The sequence below is a fragment of the Leucopleurus acutus genome, assembly GCF_964270905.1.
Source record: "Leucopleurus acutus genome assembly, chromosome: 11".
In the NCBI taxonomy this organism is placed as follows: Eukaryota; Metazoa; Chordata; class Mammalia; order Artiodactyla; family Delphinidae; genus Leucopleurus; species Leucopleurus acutus.
This window is the reverse complement of record NC_139152.1, coordinates 62,093,086-62,108,469: the sequence shown is the minus strand read 5'-3', so window position 1 is coordinate 62,108,469 and position 15,384 is coordinate 62,093,086. Positions and strand designations below refer to the sequence as shown.

The window sequence follows — 15,384 nt, the reverse complement described above, 5'->3', positions numbered from 1 at the left end:
AGATCAGCTCGATACTTTTTGACCACCTAGAGGGGTGGGATAGGGAGGGTGGGAAGGAGATGCAACAGGGAGGAGATATGGGGATATATGTATATGTATAGCTGATTCACTTTGTTATAAAGCAGGCACTAACACACCATTGTAAAGCAATTATACTCCAATAACGATGTTAAAAAAAATGAGTTGATGCAAAAGTTTTCCAGATATAACGAAAGGTATAAATTTACACATTCAAGATGCTCAAAGCATACCAAGCAGAATAAACATTAAGATGGCTAAACCAATGCATGCGGGATCTTGGTTCCCCAACCAGGGATTGAGCCCATGCCCCCTGTAGTGGAAGTGCAGTCTTAACCACTGGACCACCAGAGAAGTTCCCAACTCCCACTTCTTTAACTTCGAGTTCTAGAAAACTGGTGGAGTGGGAATCCATCAATGTCCTAGAGAAGGCAATACAGGGAATTTCCTGACAGTCTAGTGGTTAGGGAAAAAAAACAAAAAAGATGGCTAAGCCAAGACACAATGTACTCAAACTATTTAAAGCCAAAGATCAAAGACAAATCTTGAAAACAAGAAGAGAAAAGCAGTATAATACATTCAGGGAAATAATGATTCTGTAATGACCAACTTCTTATTAGAATCTGTGAAGAACTCAGGGAAATGGAACATCTCTATAGTGTTGAAAGAAAATATTCTTCAAGAATAAAGTCATTTTCAGATAAAATAAAACTAAAAGAATTTGTTGCCAGAAGAGTCATACTACAAGAAAAGCTAAATAAAGTTCTTCAAGCTAAAGGTAAATGATACTAGATAAAAACCCAGATCCTCAGAATGGACAGAAGAGTGTAAGAAATAAGTATCTAGTAAATCCAAAAGACATTTTTTCTTACTTTTTCTTCTCAATTTGTTTATAATATATATTACTGTTCAAAACAAAGAATGTTAACATTGCCTTGTGAATTTTATAGCATATGCAGATATAACTATAGCATAAAGGCTTAAAGGAGAGTGGACATACAGATTGCAAAGTTTCTACATTTTATAAACGTGGTTAATTTAATTGTAAGTGGCGTGTGAAATTTTAAAGATAAATATTTGCAATCCCTAAAGCACTGGTCCTCAACTTTGGGGCCCAGGAGACATTTGGCAATGGCCAGAGATATTTTGGTTTTCCAGTTGGTATATCCAGTAGTTTGAGGCCAGGGATGCTGCTAAATATCCTACAATGCACAGGACAACCCACCACAACAAAGAATTATCCAGCCCCAATAGCAGTAGCGCCACTGTTGAGAAACGCTATTTTAGAGCATGTGCGTGTGCACATGAGCATACACACATCCACACAATAATGACAAGCATAAGTAAAAAGCCAATAAAATTATTGAAATGAAATTCTAAAAAAAAATTCAAATTATTTTTTAAAGTAGCAGGAAAGCTTGATCAAGGCATAAAAATCAGAGAGGAACAATAGAAAATACACAGTAACATGGCAGATAAAAAACCCATCGTAATTATATCAGTGTTAATGGTCAAAATAATCCAATTTAAAGACAGATTGTCAGATTGAATAAAACAGCAAGGATAGATCCACTTTAAGTGTAAAGACACAAATAGGTTGAAAGTATATGGATAGAAAAAATTAAAAGCTAAACTATGTGAACATCAAGTTCAAGTATGATTGAGTGGCTATATTAATAAACTTTTAAGACAAAAAGTTTTAAAGAGATAAAAAAGGAGTATTTCATAATGATAAAGGGTTTAGTACGTCAGGAAAGCATAATAATCACAAATGTATATCAAATCATAGAACCTCAAAATACATGAAGCAAAAACAGAATTAGGGGGAGAAATAGGCAATTCCAAAATCATATTTAGATTAACACTGTCTCCTCAGCAGATGATAAGACAACTAGATGAAATATAAGCAAAGACATATAGACCTGAAAAACACTATCAACACCTTACCTTAATTGATATTTCTAGAACATTACAGGCAACAGTTACAGAATACACATTGTGTTCAAGTACACATATGGTTTTTCACTGGTATAGATCACATGTTTGACCATAAAACAACTCTCCATAAATTTCAAAAGATGGAAGTCATACAGAATATGTTCTGCAACCTTTATGAAATAGAATTAGAAATAAATAACAAGATATCGAGGTAAACTCCAAATATTTAGAAATTAAATAACACACTTCTAAATAATTCATGGGCCAAAGAAGAAATCACAAGAGAAATTAGAAAATATTTAAGACTAGATGATATGAAAATACAGCATATCAAAATTTGTAGGATACAGCAAAAGGGGTGCTTAGAGAGAGATTTATAACTTTAAATTAGAAAAAAAGAAAGAACCAAATCAGTGATCTAACTTTTTACCCTATGAAGTTAGAAAAAGCTAATCAAATTTCAGGTAGGTAGAAGAAAGGAAATAATAATGAGCAGACATCAGTGTAGAAAGTGGACAGACAATTGAGAAAATCAGGGAACCCAAGAGTTGCTTTTAGACTGATCAAAATAAAGAATACAAATCAGGAATAAAATGAGCAGAATCACTACAGATCCTACAGACACTGAAAAGATGATAAGGAAATATTATGGATAATTTTATGACAATAAATTTGACAGCTTGGATGAAACAGGCAAATCCCTTAAAAAACACAAATTACCAAAACCGACCCAAGAAGAAATGTAAAATTATAATAGCCTTAAATCAGTGGAAGAAATTGAATTAGTAATTTTAAATCTTCCTTCAAAGATATAGTCCAGGGCTTCCCTGGTGGCACAGTGGTTAAGAATCCACCTGCAAATGCAGGGGACACGGGTTCGGGCCCTGGTCTGGGAAGATCCCACATGCCGTGGAGCAACTAAGCCCGTGCACCACAACTACTGAGCCTGTGCTCTAGAGCCCGCGAGCCACAACTACTGAAGCCCACGCGCCTAGAGCCCGTGCTCTGCAACAAGAGAAGCCACCGCAGTGAGAAGCCAGCGCACTGCAACAAAGGGTAGCCCCCGCTCACTGCAACTAGAGAAAGCCCACACACAACAAAGAAGACCTAATGCAGCCAAAAATAATTAATTTAAAAAAGAATTATAAAAAAGTTATGGTCCAGGCCCAGATATTTTGAGTTCTTGTAAATATTTAAGGAAGAAATAATGCCAATTCTGTACAGCTTCTTACAGAAGATAGAAGAGGAGGAAACACTTTTCAGCTATTTTATGAGGCCAGACATTATCCCCAAACCAGACATTATCAGAAAACTGTAGATCAACATCTTTCTTGAATATACCTGCAAAAATCCTTAACAAATTAGTAACAAATCAATATATATAAACGGTAATACACACACATAATTGGATATCTAAAAATGATATATGTCATGATCAATATATTTAAAAGATAATATATCATGATCAAGTGGGGTTTATCTCACAAATACAAGGTTGGCATATCACCTGAAAAACAATCAGTGTAATTCATATTAATAGAATAAAGGAAAATCATATCATTTTAATAGATTCAGAAAAAGCATTTGACAAAATTCAATACCCATTCATGATAAAAGCTCTCAACAAACTAGGACTAGATTAAAGGTATCTATGAAAAATAAATAGCCAACTTAATACTCTTATGTTGAAAATAGAACAATTTTTACTTAAGGTCAGGTACAAGGCAAGCATATTCACTCTCACCACTTCTGTATGAAATTCTGTTAGAAGTCCTAGCCAATGCAGTAGACAAGTTAAAGAACAAGCATACAGATTAGAAAGGAAGAAGTTAAACCACATACATACCTGATCTATATAGAAAATCCTCTAAAATATACCACCATACTACTAGAACTAATGAGTGAATTTCGTAAGGTTATAGGATACATGATCAAAATACAAAAATCAATTGTATTTCTATATACTAGAAATGTACACTTGCAGAATGGAATTTAAAAAACAACTCTGATTACAATAATATCTTAAAAATAAAATATTTAAGAGTAAATTTAATGAAAGATATATAAGACCTGTACACTGAAAACTACAAAGCATTGCTGAGGAAAATTAAAGAAGATAAGTAAATGGAGAGAGATACTATGTTCATACATTAGATTTTTCAGTATTGTTAAAGTGGCATGAAATGATGATACAATAACATGGATGAGTCTGAAAAATATTTTGCTAAATGAAAGAAATCAGACACAATAAACTACATATTCTATGATGCCATCTATACAAAATTCTAAAATAGGCCAAACTGTAGTGATAGAAACCAGACCAGTGGTTTCCTTGGGCTGGAGGAAAAGATTGACTGCCAAGGATCAGGGATTGTGCTGGTGGAGGTTACGTGACTGGATACAATTGCTAAGACTATCAAAATGCACCATTAAAATGGGTCACTTACTGTATGTAAATTATACTTCAATAAAGCTCTCAATGGGGGAAATATATATATTTATATATATATGAAAAGCTAGAAGAAAATACCATGAAATTTTATCATCAATTGCATTTTGGTGGGTTATGCATATTTTAAATTTTTTCTAAATTAGCCATAGTATTATTATATCAATTATATGTACTTAAAGCTTGGGATTTAACGAAGTAATGTGTCTTACAGATAAGAAATAATGTTTTTATTCAAAAAAGGGCATATTAAGCTATACAGTGAAATAGTGTTTTACTGCATGTTCTACATGTTTAAGATTTTTTTTAAGAGCCTCATGTAAAATAACACAACAAACATATAACGAGTACCTTTTAAAAGTACTCGTTTTGTAAGAATAGGAACATGGATCGAATATGTTTTGGGTATAAGACAACAAATATATGTTTGGACACATTGAGACTGAGACATTTTTAAGACATTCCACTGTAGATATCTGGTAGGTGTCCTAAATATGTTTTGTTTGTTTTGAATTGGCTGAATTATTTTTGTGAAACTTAAAAAACAATATTTATTTCAGGAAACTCATTATCTGCACTATTAGAAGGAGAAGCACGGTTAACTTTCTTGAATAGAGGCGAAGATTATGCGATGACAATGCCATATGCTCATTGTAAAGGTAAATATTTTCTATACTTGAGTTAGGTTTTTTTTAAACCTTCTTTTTAAGTAAGTGTATTTGACTGTAATTTATGTTTTGAGGTTGATGGAGTCAGCCTTTTGTTTGAAAGTGTCCTTGGTTTACAGATACTTGAGATCACTGTTATCATCTGCTGAATATTTCTATGATGAATTAATTCACCACAGTAGATTTTTTGTGACACATACTTTATTTGGAAGAGGCTGATTTATAATAATGGAATTTCATTTGCCTTGTCTACGAGTTGTAAAATTTGATGAATCTGACCGCTATTTCCGAATCCTCAAAAGTGATTTTTATCTTCTTGCACCACCACCCCTTTTTAAAATTTTAATGCACTGCTTTTCATTGTAACAAGTTCTTTAAAATTTTTTCTAATCCTTGTTTGGCAGTTTGTTAAAAATTAATGTATTATGCTTTTTCCCCATTATTTAGTATACAGATAAAAGTATTAAATAATAACTATCATTTAAAACAGGCCAGGCACCCAACTATTCTGTGCACTTTACATTTATAAACTCATTTAATCATTCCAGCAGCCCTATAAAGTAGGTAATATTATCCCTGTTTTATGAACGAGGAGGATAAGGCAGAAAGAGGTTAATTTGCCTGAGATCACACAGCTCTGCAATCTGCACTGCTATGCTATATGGCATCATCTTAAACACTCAGCTTGGTCATTATCTTTACCCTTCTTTCCAACCCATTTCTTAAAAATAACTTTTTAGGGTAATTATCCTCTATTTTAGGAACTGATTCATGAAAACATAGAAATTATTTAATATGACCTCATTTCACAGATGAAAAAACCAGGAGGGTTAAGAATCTTATCTAAAGCCAGACCAGCTAGTTAGTAAGAATGCTGAGACTAAACTCTAGGCTTGTTGACTCCCATCCACTGTGCAGGACTGCCAACTTGTGACCTCAGGCTAGGTAATTCTTTGAGTTTCATGTGTGGTTCTTGAAATAGACATGAAGTGAAATATCTGAAATCATGAAATGAATTGATGAGAAATATACTTTTAAATTTTAAATAATTTAGAATAAATAAAATGATATTTCATGTAGAGAGATACCTAATGTCATACCCAAATAGCAACAGGGAAAATTTTTTTTTTCATAGCAGTGTTTTTATTGCATGGAAAAAAGGAGAGATCATAACCCCTTGTGAATGAGGAAATGATTATTTTCTACCTTCGTGTAATTTCTAAGATGTGTTCTCCAAATCACTAGTCTCAAATTGTTGTATAAAATAAGAATTCCATAGCCAAATAAATATGAGAAGCATTGCATAGTCTGTTCCTCTCTTGAAAATTAACATTGTGCATTTGCATATTAAAGGCTGCCTTAAGAGTTTAGTCCAACTTGGAGGGCATTATGCTAAGTGAAATAAGTCAGAAAAAGACAAATACTGTATGATATCACTTATATTCAATACATGGAATCTAAAAAATACAATGAACTAGTGAATATAACAAAAAAAGAAACAGATTCACAGATACAGAGAACACACTAGTGGTTGCCATTGGGGAGGGGGGTGCATTATAGGTGTGGAGGACTAGGAGGTACAAACTATTGGTAAGATAGGCTCAAGGCTCAATGATGTACTGTACAACACGGGGAATATAGCCAAGATTTTGTAATAACTGTAAATGGAGAGTAACCTTTAAAAATTATATTAAAAAATTTGAAAAAGTTTTAAATCCTATCTAAAATGTTGAGTTTAAAAATCAAATTGGAGAAAGATATGTATAGTATGATTGTGTGCAAAATGAGCTTATGTGGTTTCTATGTATGCATAGTAAAAATATACAAACTATGGGAATGATGAACATTGGGGGAAAAAAAAGTTTAGTCCAAGAACAGATACACACACACACACACACACACACACACACACACACACACACAGCCTGTTTAACTCGTCGAACTCAGAATTTCTCCAACTGTTTTTAGTCAAGAACCAAAATACAGAGATTTTTAAATTTATCTTACTTATACAGTTGATTCTTGTTATTTGTAGTACTTATGTCCTATAAAGTCACCACAGACACTGAATTAATGAATACTAAACTGTTGCTCCTAGAGGAAACACATGGTTAGGTTCCTGTGAGCCTCTTGTCACAGCATTTTCATCAACCAATCAAAGCATAACTTTGTTTCTTTTTAAAGACACCATATTACATATATACTTTTGATTCATTAGCATTGAACTAACAGCCAACAGCACTATAACTCATGCCTGAACCAAGCTTTAATGTACATATTTTCTCCATAAAGTACATCACAACCTTCTGTGCTTAGGAAAACCAGATAGCACTTATTTGGGGGCCATTGTAAATAGTAAAATCACCAACAAAAAACACAAAAATGTGGCACTAAATATACTGCAGAAAAGACACTTGTTTACTACATGAGTAATGAAGCCAGAAGTCAAGAGTCTCACCTTGTTTGACTTCAGCTTCAGTGTGCACATTGGACAACAAATATTTCACCACTCTGCACACGTCCATGAATGACTGCAAAAATGCTGTGGGTATTGATTTTGGGATTACTAATATATTTTAGTGAGAATATAAATTTGTAAATATAGACTCTGGAAATAATGTGGATCAACTGTTATCTATTCAAATCCTACAGAACCAACTTTATGTGCATATTATGGATTGTAATTGAGTAGGACAGAATCCTCTTGAATTATTTCTCTTAGAAGATTAGATTATAAAGTTCTACTTGTTATTAGCCAGTCTCTCTCTCTTTCTCTTTAACCTTTTGTCAAAATTGTTTTTTTTCTTTAGGAATTCTTTATGGCACAATGACACTGGAGCTTGGTGGAACAGTCAATATTACATGTCAAAAAACTGGATACAGTGCAATACTTGAATTCAAACTAAAGGTTAGTAGAGAATGATAGGAGGTATCATCTAATTAAAGAAGAGCTATACGATGTATATTGAACAAAGCATGATTTAGTTTCTAATTAAAAACTAAATATAAGAGCATAGAATTCATGAAAGGGCAGCCTTGGAAGATCCAAATCAACAGAAAGCCATGATTTGTTGTTTTTAATTAATAAAACTGTTGGCACTATAATAAGAGATTTAAGAAGAGGATGAATGGAAATTTCTTAGTAAATTGAAACATTGCTTTATAGAATACCAAAAAGTATGTACCCTCCCAAGAAAAGCATGTATCAGCTTGAGCTATGCTGTGTACACTAACAGTTTTATTATTTACTATTTCCACCTAACACTTTATTCTTAAAACTCACGAGCTTAGAAACAGCTATGTTCTGTTCCTTAGGAGTCCTGTGGGCCAGGAATTTGGACAGGGCATATTGGGGATGGCTTATCTCTGCTACATAATGGCTGAGGCAACAGTTAGGAAGACTTTCAGGCTATGAGAGACTCAACAGTTGGGGCCTGGTAACATCTGAAGGCTCATCACTTACATGTCTGATGACATGTAAGTCATCACATGTTGGGATGACTGAAAGACTAGGACTGCAGATCTGAGCACCTGTAAACATGACTTTTTCATGTGGTTTGTCTTCCTCACATCATGGGAACTTTAAGGTAGTCAGACTTCTTACTTGGCAGCTCAGGGTTCCAAGGACAAGTGTCCTGTGAGGAAGGCAGAAGCTGCATTGCTGTCCATGACCTAGACTCAGAAATCAAATTACATCATTTCCACCATTCTCTACTAGTTGAAGAATTACAAACCCACCTAAATTCAAAGGGGAGGGATGCAGACCCCACTTCTCAGTGAGAGGGTGACAGGATCTTATTGAGGAAGAACATGTGGGCTGAAGGAGGAAGAGTAGCTATAATTGAGGCCATCTTTGGAAAATTCTGTCTGCCTCAGCGTAAAAGGGAAATTTAAGACCTTTTCACAGTGTCATTGTTGGTGTGGGATAGTACATTACGTTTAGATAAAAATATTTCTATGAATTATTTAATACTTATGACTAAATTGCTCCTATGTTGATATCCAGGTAATCAGCAACTTTGCTCTAATAAAAAGGATCTCTTTAAGTATTATTTGATTCAATGCCCTTTGATCTTTTTTTCTTCTTAGCAGATTTTTTGCTTATATGGTGATAATGATATTTGAAAATCATGACTGAAGAGGTCTTAAGTAATTTATGACACCTTTAAAGATTAGATTGGAGCATCAAAATTTTGTCAGTGAGGAGAAACATCAGTAAGGCGATAAAGTAACTCAAAATATATTTCTTCTAATTTAATTTTCAGAAGTTTTTTTTGATTGGATATTGTTTTAGTGTTTTGTTTTTAAAGGAGGGGTTGCTATTCAATAGATGAGTTAAGTCCCTTATGTTTACTGAGTTGTTACTGCTTAAAATATTGCAACTTGATAGAGTGCAGTCTTGAATCAAGACAGAGCACAGGACACCAGTTATTTCAGTGTGATCTTTCGTAATATGTTTGTTTGGGCTTCACATAGTCTGTTTTTATCTATTTTTTCCACAGCAACAAATTTAAATTTCTTTTTATTGAACATTTCTGACTAAAATTTGAGTCAGCATTTCACCATTTGTGCCTTTAACAGCACTGTAACTATACAGTTACTTTTTGGGGTTTTTTTTGTCTACATTGTATGTAAATATAAGTTAAAAGTAAAATGTTTCTTCAATATTTTTTCAAAGCCATTTCTAGGTAGTAGTGACTGTGTTAATCAAATATCAGGGAAACTAAAATTGGGAAAAGAAGTCCTAGCTACTTTGGAAGGACATTGGGTAAGTATTTTTATACTGTAGCTTTACAAAAAGAATTCTATTCTGTGGGAAAAAAATTAAAAATCAAATTTTATAAGTTCACTTATCCCATTTCTAAAAGCATCACTATTCAACATCAGTTTCAATTTAACAAATATTTTGGTATTGCTCTGTATCAACAGTATTTAGTTTAATGTAATATTTGATCTTTCCAAAACTTTAAATCAATAAAAGTAGCTAAGACTTACATATCACATACTATGTACTGCATTGTTTTAAAATGTTACTCATATTAACTCATTTAATATTTAGTGTAATAACCCTATGAGATGAGTATTATTATTGTCCCCATTTTACAGAGGAGGACACTGAGGCACAGAGAGTTTAAATAATTTGTTCGAAGTAGTGACGTAAGATTTCCTCCCAAGCACTCTGGCTCCAATGCCGTGCTTTTACACACAACAGTATACTGCCTCTCGCCAGAAGAGGCATTTCCAATTAGGGTTATATTTTCTTTTGAGGACCATGGAAAAGATACAGTGTTTTTTGAGAGCAATGGCTTTTATTTACTTCTCTGCTGACCTAAATTCATATTTACATAATTTTGTTAAGAGGAGCTTATTATATTAATAAAAAGGATCATATCATGCTACTGCCAAATGCACTCTCACTGTAAACACCGGTATATGCTTTTTTCTGCATTATAATCAGAAAATGATGAGAAATATGATGAGAAAATGAAGATGGACCTAGAGACTCAACTAAGAGGCTACAATGCTCTGTTATTTTTAAAATTTACTTCTATCTGAATATCATTGGAAAAAAAGATAAAACTATTTTTTAACAAATGAAATTTATAAGATTGTGCTAAGATTTTTAATGCTAAGAAAGGCTCTTAAGTTTTTCTACATATATTGAATACGTAGATGGTCTACAGCATCTCATTGTAGCTATAGCAAACACTATGCTCTACTTTGACAATTTAGAGACAGTTGTTGAGGCTTTTTGCATGTAATTGTCTAAAATTTGTTTATTAAGTGAAACTTCTGAAATCTCACAAACTTCCTCTGCATTCAACCAAGTTTTTAAATGAAAAGTATTAGGTATTTAATCTTAATGTTTTTATAAGAATGACAAGAGATTTGGGGCTTTTAGAAAAGTGCTAGTTATATTTGTTTTAAAAATGTCACTGTGGGATTGTCAGGAAGAAATTATTATTATATTACTAAACTACAGAATTCCCTTTTAAATAAAGATAATTCTCTACATTAATTTTTAATTTCTTTAAATATAGGATAGTGAAGTTTTTATTACTGACAAAAAGACTGATAATTCAGAGGTTTTCTGGAATCCAACACCAGACATTAAGCAGTGGAGATTAATAAGGCACACTGTAAAATTTGAAGAGCAAGGAGATTTTGAATCAGAGAAGTAAGTATACCACTTTTCAGCTCACTTCATGAAAATCAAAGAGTATTTTTTGTAATCCCTCAACAGTATGGTCACTTTTCTGTTTTTAATTCAGCAAAATAGTTCAACATTTGTGGGATTTGACAAGATTTTGTTTTGGTGTATGTGAATGTCAAATAATTATAACACAAATCATGCTGCTCTTCTGCAGCTCTAAACTAAACTTCCTATTTTTTCCTTTCTCTTCTTATCTGCTCCAGGGCTTATTTAAAAAAAAAAGAGAGAGAGAGGAGAAGAAGAACAAAAACTTTTTTGTTTGCATAAAATGGTGGGACTAATGATTCTTGGTTTTTATCTGGCAGCTGTTTTCTAACCTGGGTTAGGCATGTAGAACTTTAGGCGAAGTGGTACAAAATCTACTTCTGTTTTATTTTCTAAAATACAAAAATCACGCCACTGGATGTGCAGGCTTCTAGAGGACTTATATTATTTGGGGACTAATTAAGGCCATAATTTATGTTCTTAAATCATGAAATTCTTCCTGGATCTCCTATACTTTTACACCAAAAATATTGTATACATACTGCCCAATTGTATTCTTCTATTTCTTTCCTTGTGGTAGGAGAAGGGGGTAGCTGTGTAAAAGACACTCTACTAGGTACTTTATACACATTATGCAGTTTAGTTCTCACTACATGTTTGCACATGCATATCATTCTCTTCTCATGAGGATTCAAGTCTACGTGCACTTTCCTTCTATGCTCAAAATTGAGGTTTTCAAAGATGGAAGGTTACGTATGCATCAGTTCTGAAAATTCTGTTTCAGCTATAACCACATGATGCTCTCCATCCAGAGTGAAACTTTGCCAAGGCATACGACAATTTTTGAGATGTGGGTATAATTTAACGTATTTTAAAGATGAGGAAAATGAGTCTTAGACAAGATAAGTAACTTTAAGTTCACCAGCCAAGAAGTGGCAGATCTAGGATAAAACCCAAGTCTATCTGATTCCCTAGCCTTTATTCTTTGAGCCCGACATGCTATCTTCCCAGATGGGTAGAATACAGATATATTTTTAAGTATCTAGTAAAACACTAAACTTTAGTAGGGGAAAAGATTTTTACCTCAGTATTTTTTTCTGCTAAATCAATGGTTCTCAACACTGGCTGCACATTAAAACCACCTGGGAAACATTAAAAAAAAAAAAAGCAATACTTGGGCCCACTCCCGGAGATTCTGATTCTTTTTAATTCCCTGACAAATCCTACACCCAAGGTTGAGAAACATGGCAGTATACTTCTGGATCATTGAGGCCAATGAATCCTAAACAGTATGTACAAGAATCATCTAGGGAGCTTGTTTAAAATGTAGATTCTTGAGCCTTCATTACATTTCTACCATGTGGATCAGCACCATTTACTTCCATATGTTTAAGAACCCATGTAATAAATTTCTCTGGCCAAGAAAAAAAATTGGTCTCCACTGTCTCACTCTATTCAAGGCATCACTTTTTATATCTTGACTTGTTTCTAAGCATCCGAGCATAAGCTTTCTCAAAGCCAAAAACCCACATGGGCATCATTTTCTCTCAAGGGGAGTGAAGCCTATTCCATGCAGATTTGATTTTCTGTTGTTCTTTTCAATATTATTTTTGCACATGTATTAGACTCTGGCAGCGGGTAACTCGAGCCATAAATGCCAAAGACCAAACAGAAGCTACTCAAGAAAAGTGTGTTTTAGAAGAAGCTCAAAGACAAGCTGCCAGAGATCGGAAAACAAAAAATCAAGAGTGGACTTGCAAGTTATTTGACCTTGACTCACTCACAGGAGAATGGCATTACAGATTTGCAGAGTAAGTAATTAAAAATTATATTACAAACAGTATCTCATAGTTTTTTGCCTTCATTTCTAGTTTTGTTTTTTTTTTTTAATAACATCCTACAGCTTGGCTTGGATTGTTATTCTTTTTAAATTTATTTATTTATTTATTTTTGCTGTGTTAGGTCTTCGTTTCTGTGCGAGGGCTTTCTCTAGTTGTGGCAAGCAGGGGCCACTCTTCATCGCGGTGCGCGGGCCTCTCACTATCGCGACCTCTGTTGTTGCGGAGCACAGGCCCCAGACGCGCAGGCTCAGTAGTTGTGGCTTACGGGCCCAGTTGCTCCGCGGCACGTGGGATCTTCCCAGACCAGGGCTCAAACCTGTGTCCCCTGCATTGGCAGGCGGATTCTCAACCACTGCGCCACCAGGGAAACCTGCTAGGTTTTTTTTAATGTTAGTATGAATAGTTCTTAAATTAAACAGTATGTGTGAGATTTTACCCTTGATGTTCCATTCATTATAAATTTGACTCCATGATAGTAGTTAGCCTATAAAATAAGCTGAGGATCAGAAGATTAGATATGACATATCTTAATCTTACAGCTAAGTTTATAATTACCAATGAAAATCTAATCGTAGAGTAGAAAGTTTTTTAAAAAGTTTCTGAGCGTTTTGCTTAGTCATTAAACAAGTGGTCTTTTTTCATTTATGTAGTACTCGACCATGGGATCCACTTAACGATATGATACAGTACGAAAAAGATGGTGTTATCCAGACCAAAGTGAAACATCGCACTCCAATGGTATGTAATAAAAAAGTAACCAGATCCTGCTCTGCATATAAATTTTTAAAATTCGTAGTATCTTTGGTTACCAACCTTTAAAATTTGGCTCCACAATTTAAAATTTCAGGTCAGAAAAATGATAGAGTAGGCAGCTCCAAGCTATTTTGCCCCCAAAGAAACATAAAAAATCAAGCAGAAACTGTCATAACCAAATTTGCCTGAACTCTGGAAAACAGTCAGAGGTTTGCAGCAACTAAGTGAGAGCTGAATCAAGAATCAGGTGACTTCAGAGCAGCGAGAAGGCTTCATGGCATTTTTTACTTGCTCTTGTCCTAATGCCTCCCTGGTGCAGTGGCAGTCTTGAAGGGTCCTCACATTCCCAGTGTGAGCCCTGGTTCCACAGGAAGTACAGTAGACCTTGTTAACAAATTGTTGTGTATGTCTTTTTTTTTTTTTAACATCTTTGTTGGAGTATAATTGCTTTACAATGGTGTGTTAGTTTCTGCTGTATAACCGTGAATCAGCTATACATATACATACATCCCCATATCTCCTCCCTCTTGTGTCTCCCTCCCACCCTCCCTTTCCCACCCCTCCAGGTGGACACAAAACACCGAGCTGATCTCCCTGTGCTATGCAGCTGCTTCCCATTAGCTATCTATTTTACATTTGATAGTATATATAAGTCCATGCCACTCTCTCACTTCATCCCAGCTTACCCTTCCCCCTACCCGTGTCCTCAAGTCTGTTCTGTATATCTGCGTTTTTATTCCTGTCCTGCCCCTTCTCTAGGAGGTGGGTCAAAAAGGATCTTGCTGTGATTTATGTCATAGAGTGTTCTGCTTAATGTTTTCCACTAGAGTTTTATAGTGTCTTGCCTTACGTTTAGGTCTTTAATCCATTTTGAGTTTATTTTTGTGTATGGTGTTAGGGAGTGTTCTAATTTCATTCTTTTACATGTAGCTGTCCAGTTTTCCCAGCACCACTTATTGAAGAGACTGTCTTTTCTCCATTATGTACTCTTGCCTCGTTTATCAAAGATAAGGTGACCATATGTGCTTGGGTTTATCTCTGGGCTTTCTATCCTGTTCCATTGATCTGTATTTCTGGTTTTGTGCCAGTACCATATTGTCTTGATTACTGTAGCTTTGTAGTATGGTCTGAAGTCAGGGAGCCTGATTCCTCCAGCTGCGTTTTTCTTTCTCAAGATTGCTTTGGCTATTCAGGGACTTTTGTGTTTCCATACAAATTGTGAATTTTTTTGTTCTAGTTCTGTGAAAAATGCCATTGGTAGTTTGATAGGGGTTGCCTTGAATCTGTAGATTGCTTTGGGTAGTATCGTCATTTTCACAATGTTGATTCTTCCAATCCAAGAACAAGGTATATCTCTCCATCTGTTTGTATCATCTTTAATTTCTTTCATCAGTGTCTTACAGTTTCTGCATACAAGTCTTTTGTCTCCTTAGGTAGGTTTATTCCTAGGTATTTTATTCTTTTTGTTGCAATGGTAAATGGGAGTGTTTCCTTAATTTCTTTCAGATTTTTCATCAT

General features: G+C 34.4%; 1 protein-coding gene across 4 annotated transcripts in view; it reads left to right on the top strand.

Annotated features, from left to right (window-relative positions):
• Window positions 1-15,384, top strand: part of OSBPL8 (oxysterol binding protein like 8) — a 186,082-nt gene that overhangs the window by 151,484 nt on the left and 19,214 nt on the right. For all 4 annotated transcript variants that reach the window (XM_082850827.1, XM_082850825.1, XM_082850826.1 and 1 more), the window contains 6 exons: window positions 4,966-5,064; window positions 7,884-7,981; window positions 9,752-9,841; window positions 11,115-11,251; window positions 12,898-13,083; window positions 13,764-13,851. In XM_082850827.1, coding sequence (XP_082706953.1) covers window positions 4,966-5,064; window positions 7,884-7,981; window positions 9,752-9,841; window positions 11,115-11,251; window positions 12,898-13,083; window positions 13,764-13,851 — 698 coding nt within the window. The remainder of the gene's footprint in view (window positions 1-4,965; window positions 5,065-7,883; window positions 7,982-9,751; window positions 9,842-11,114; window positions 11,252-12,897; window positions 13,084-13,763; window positions 13,852-15,384) is intronic.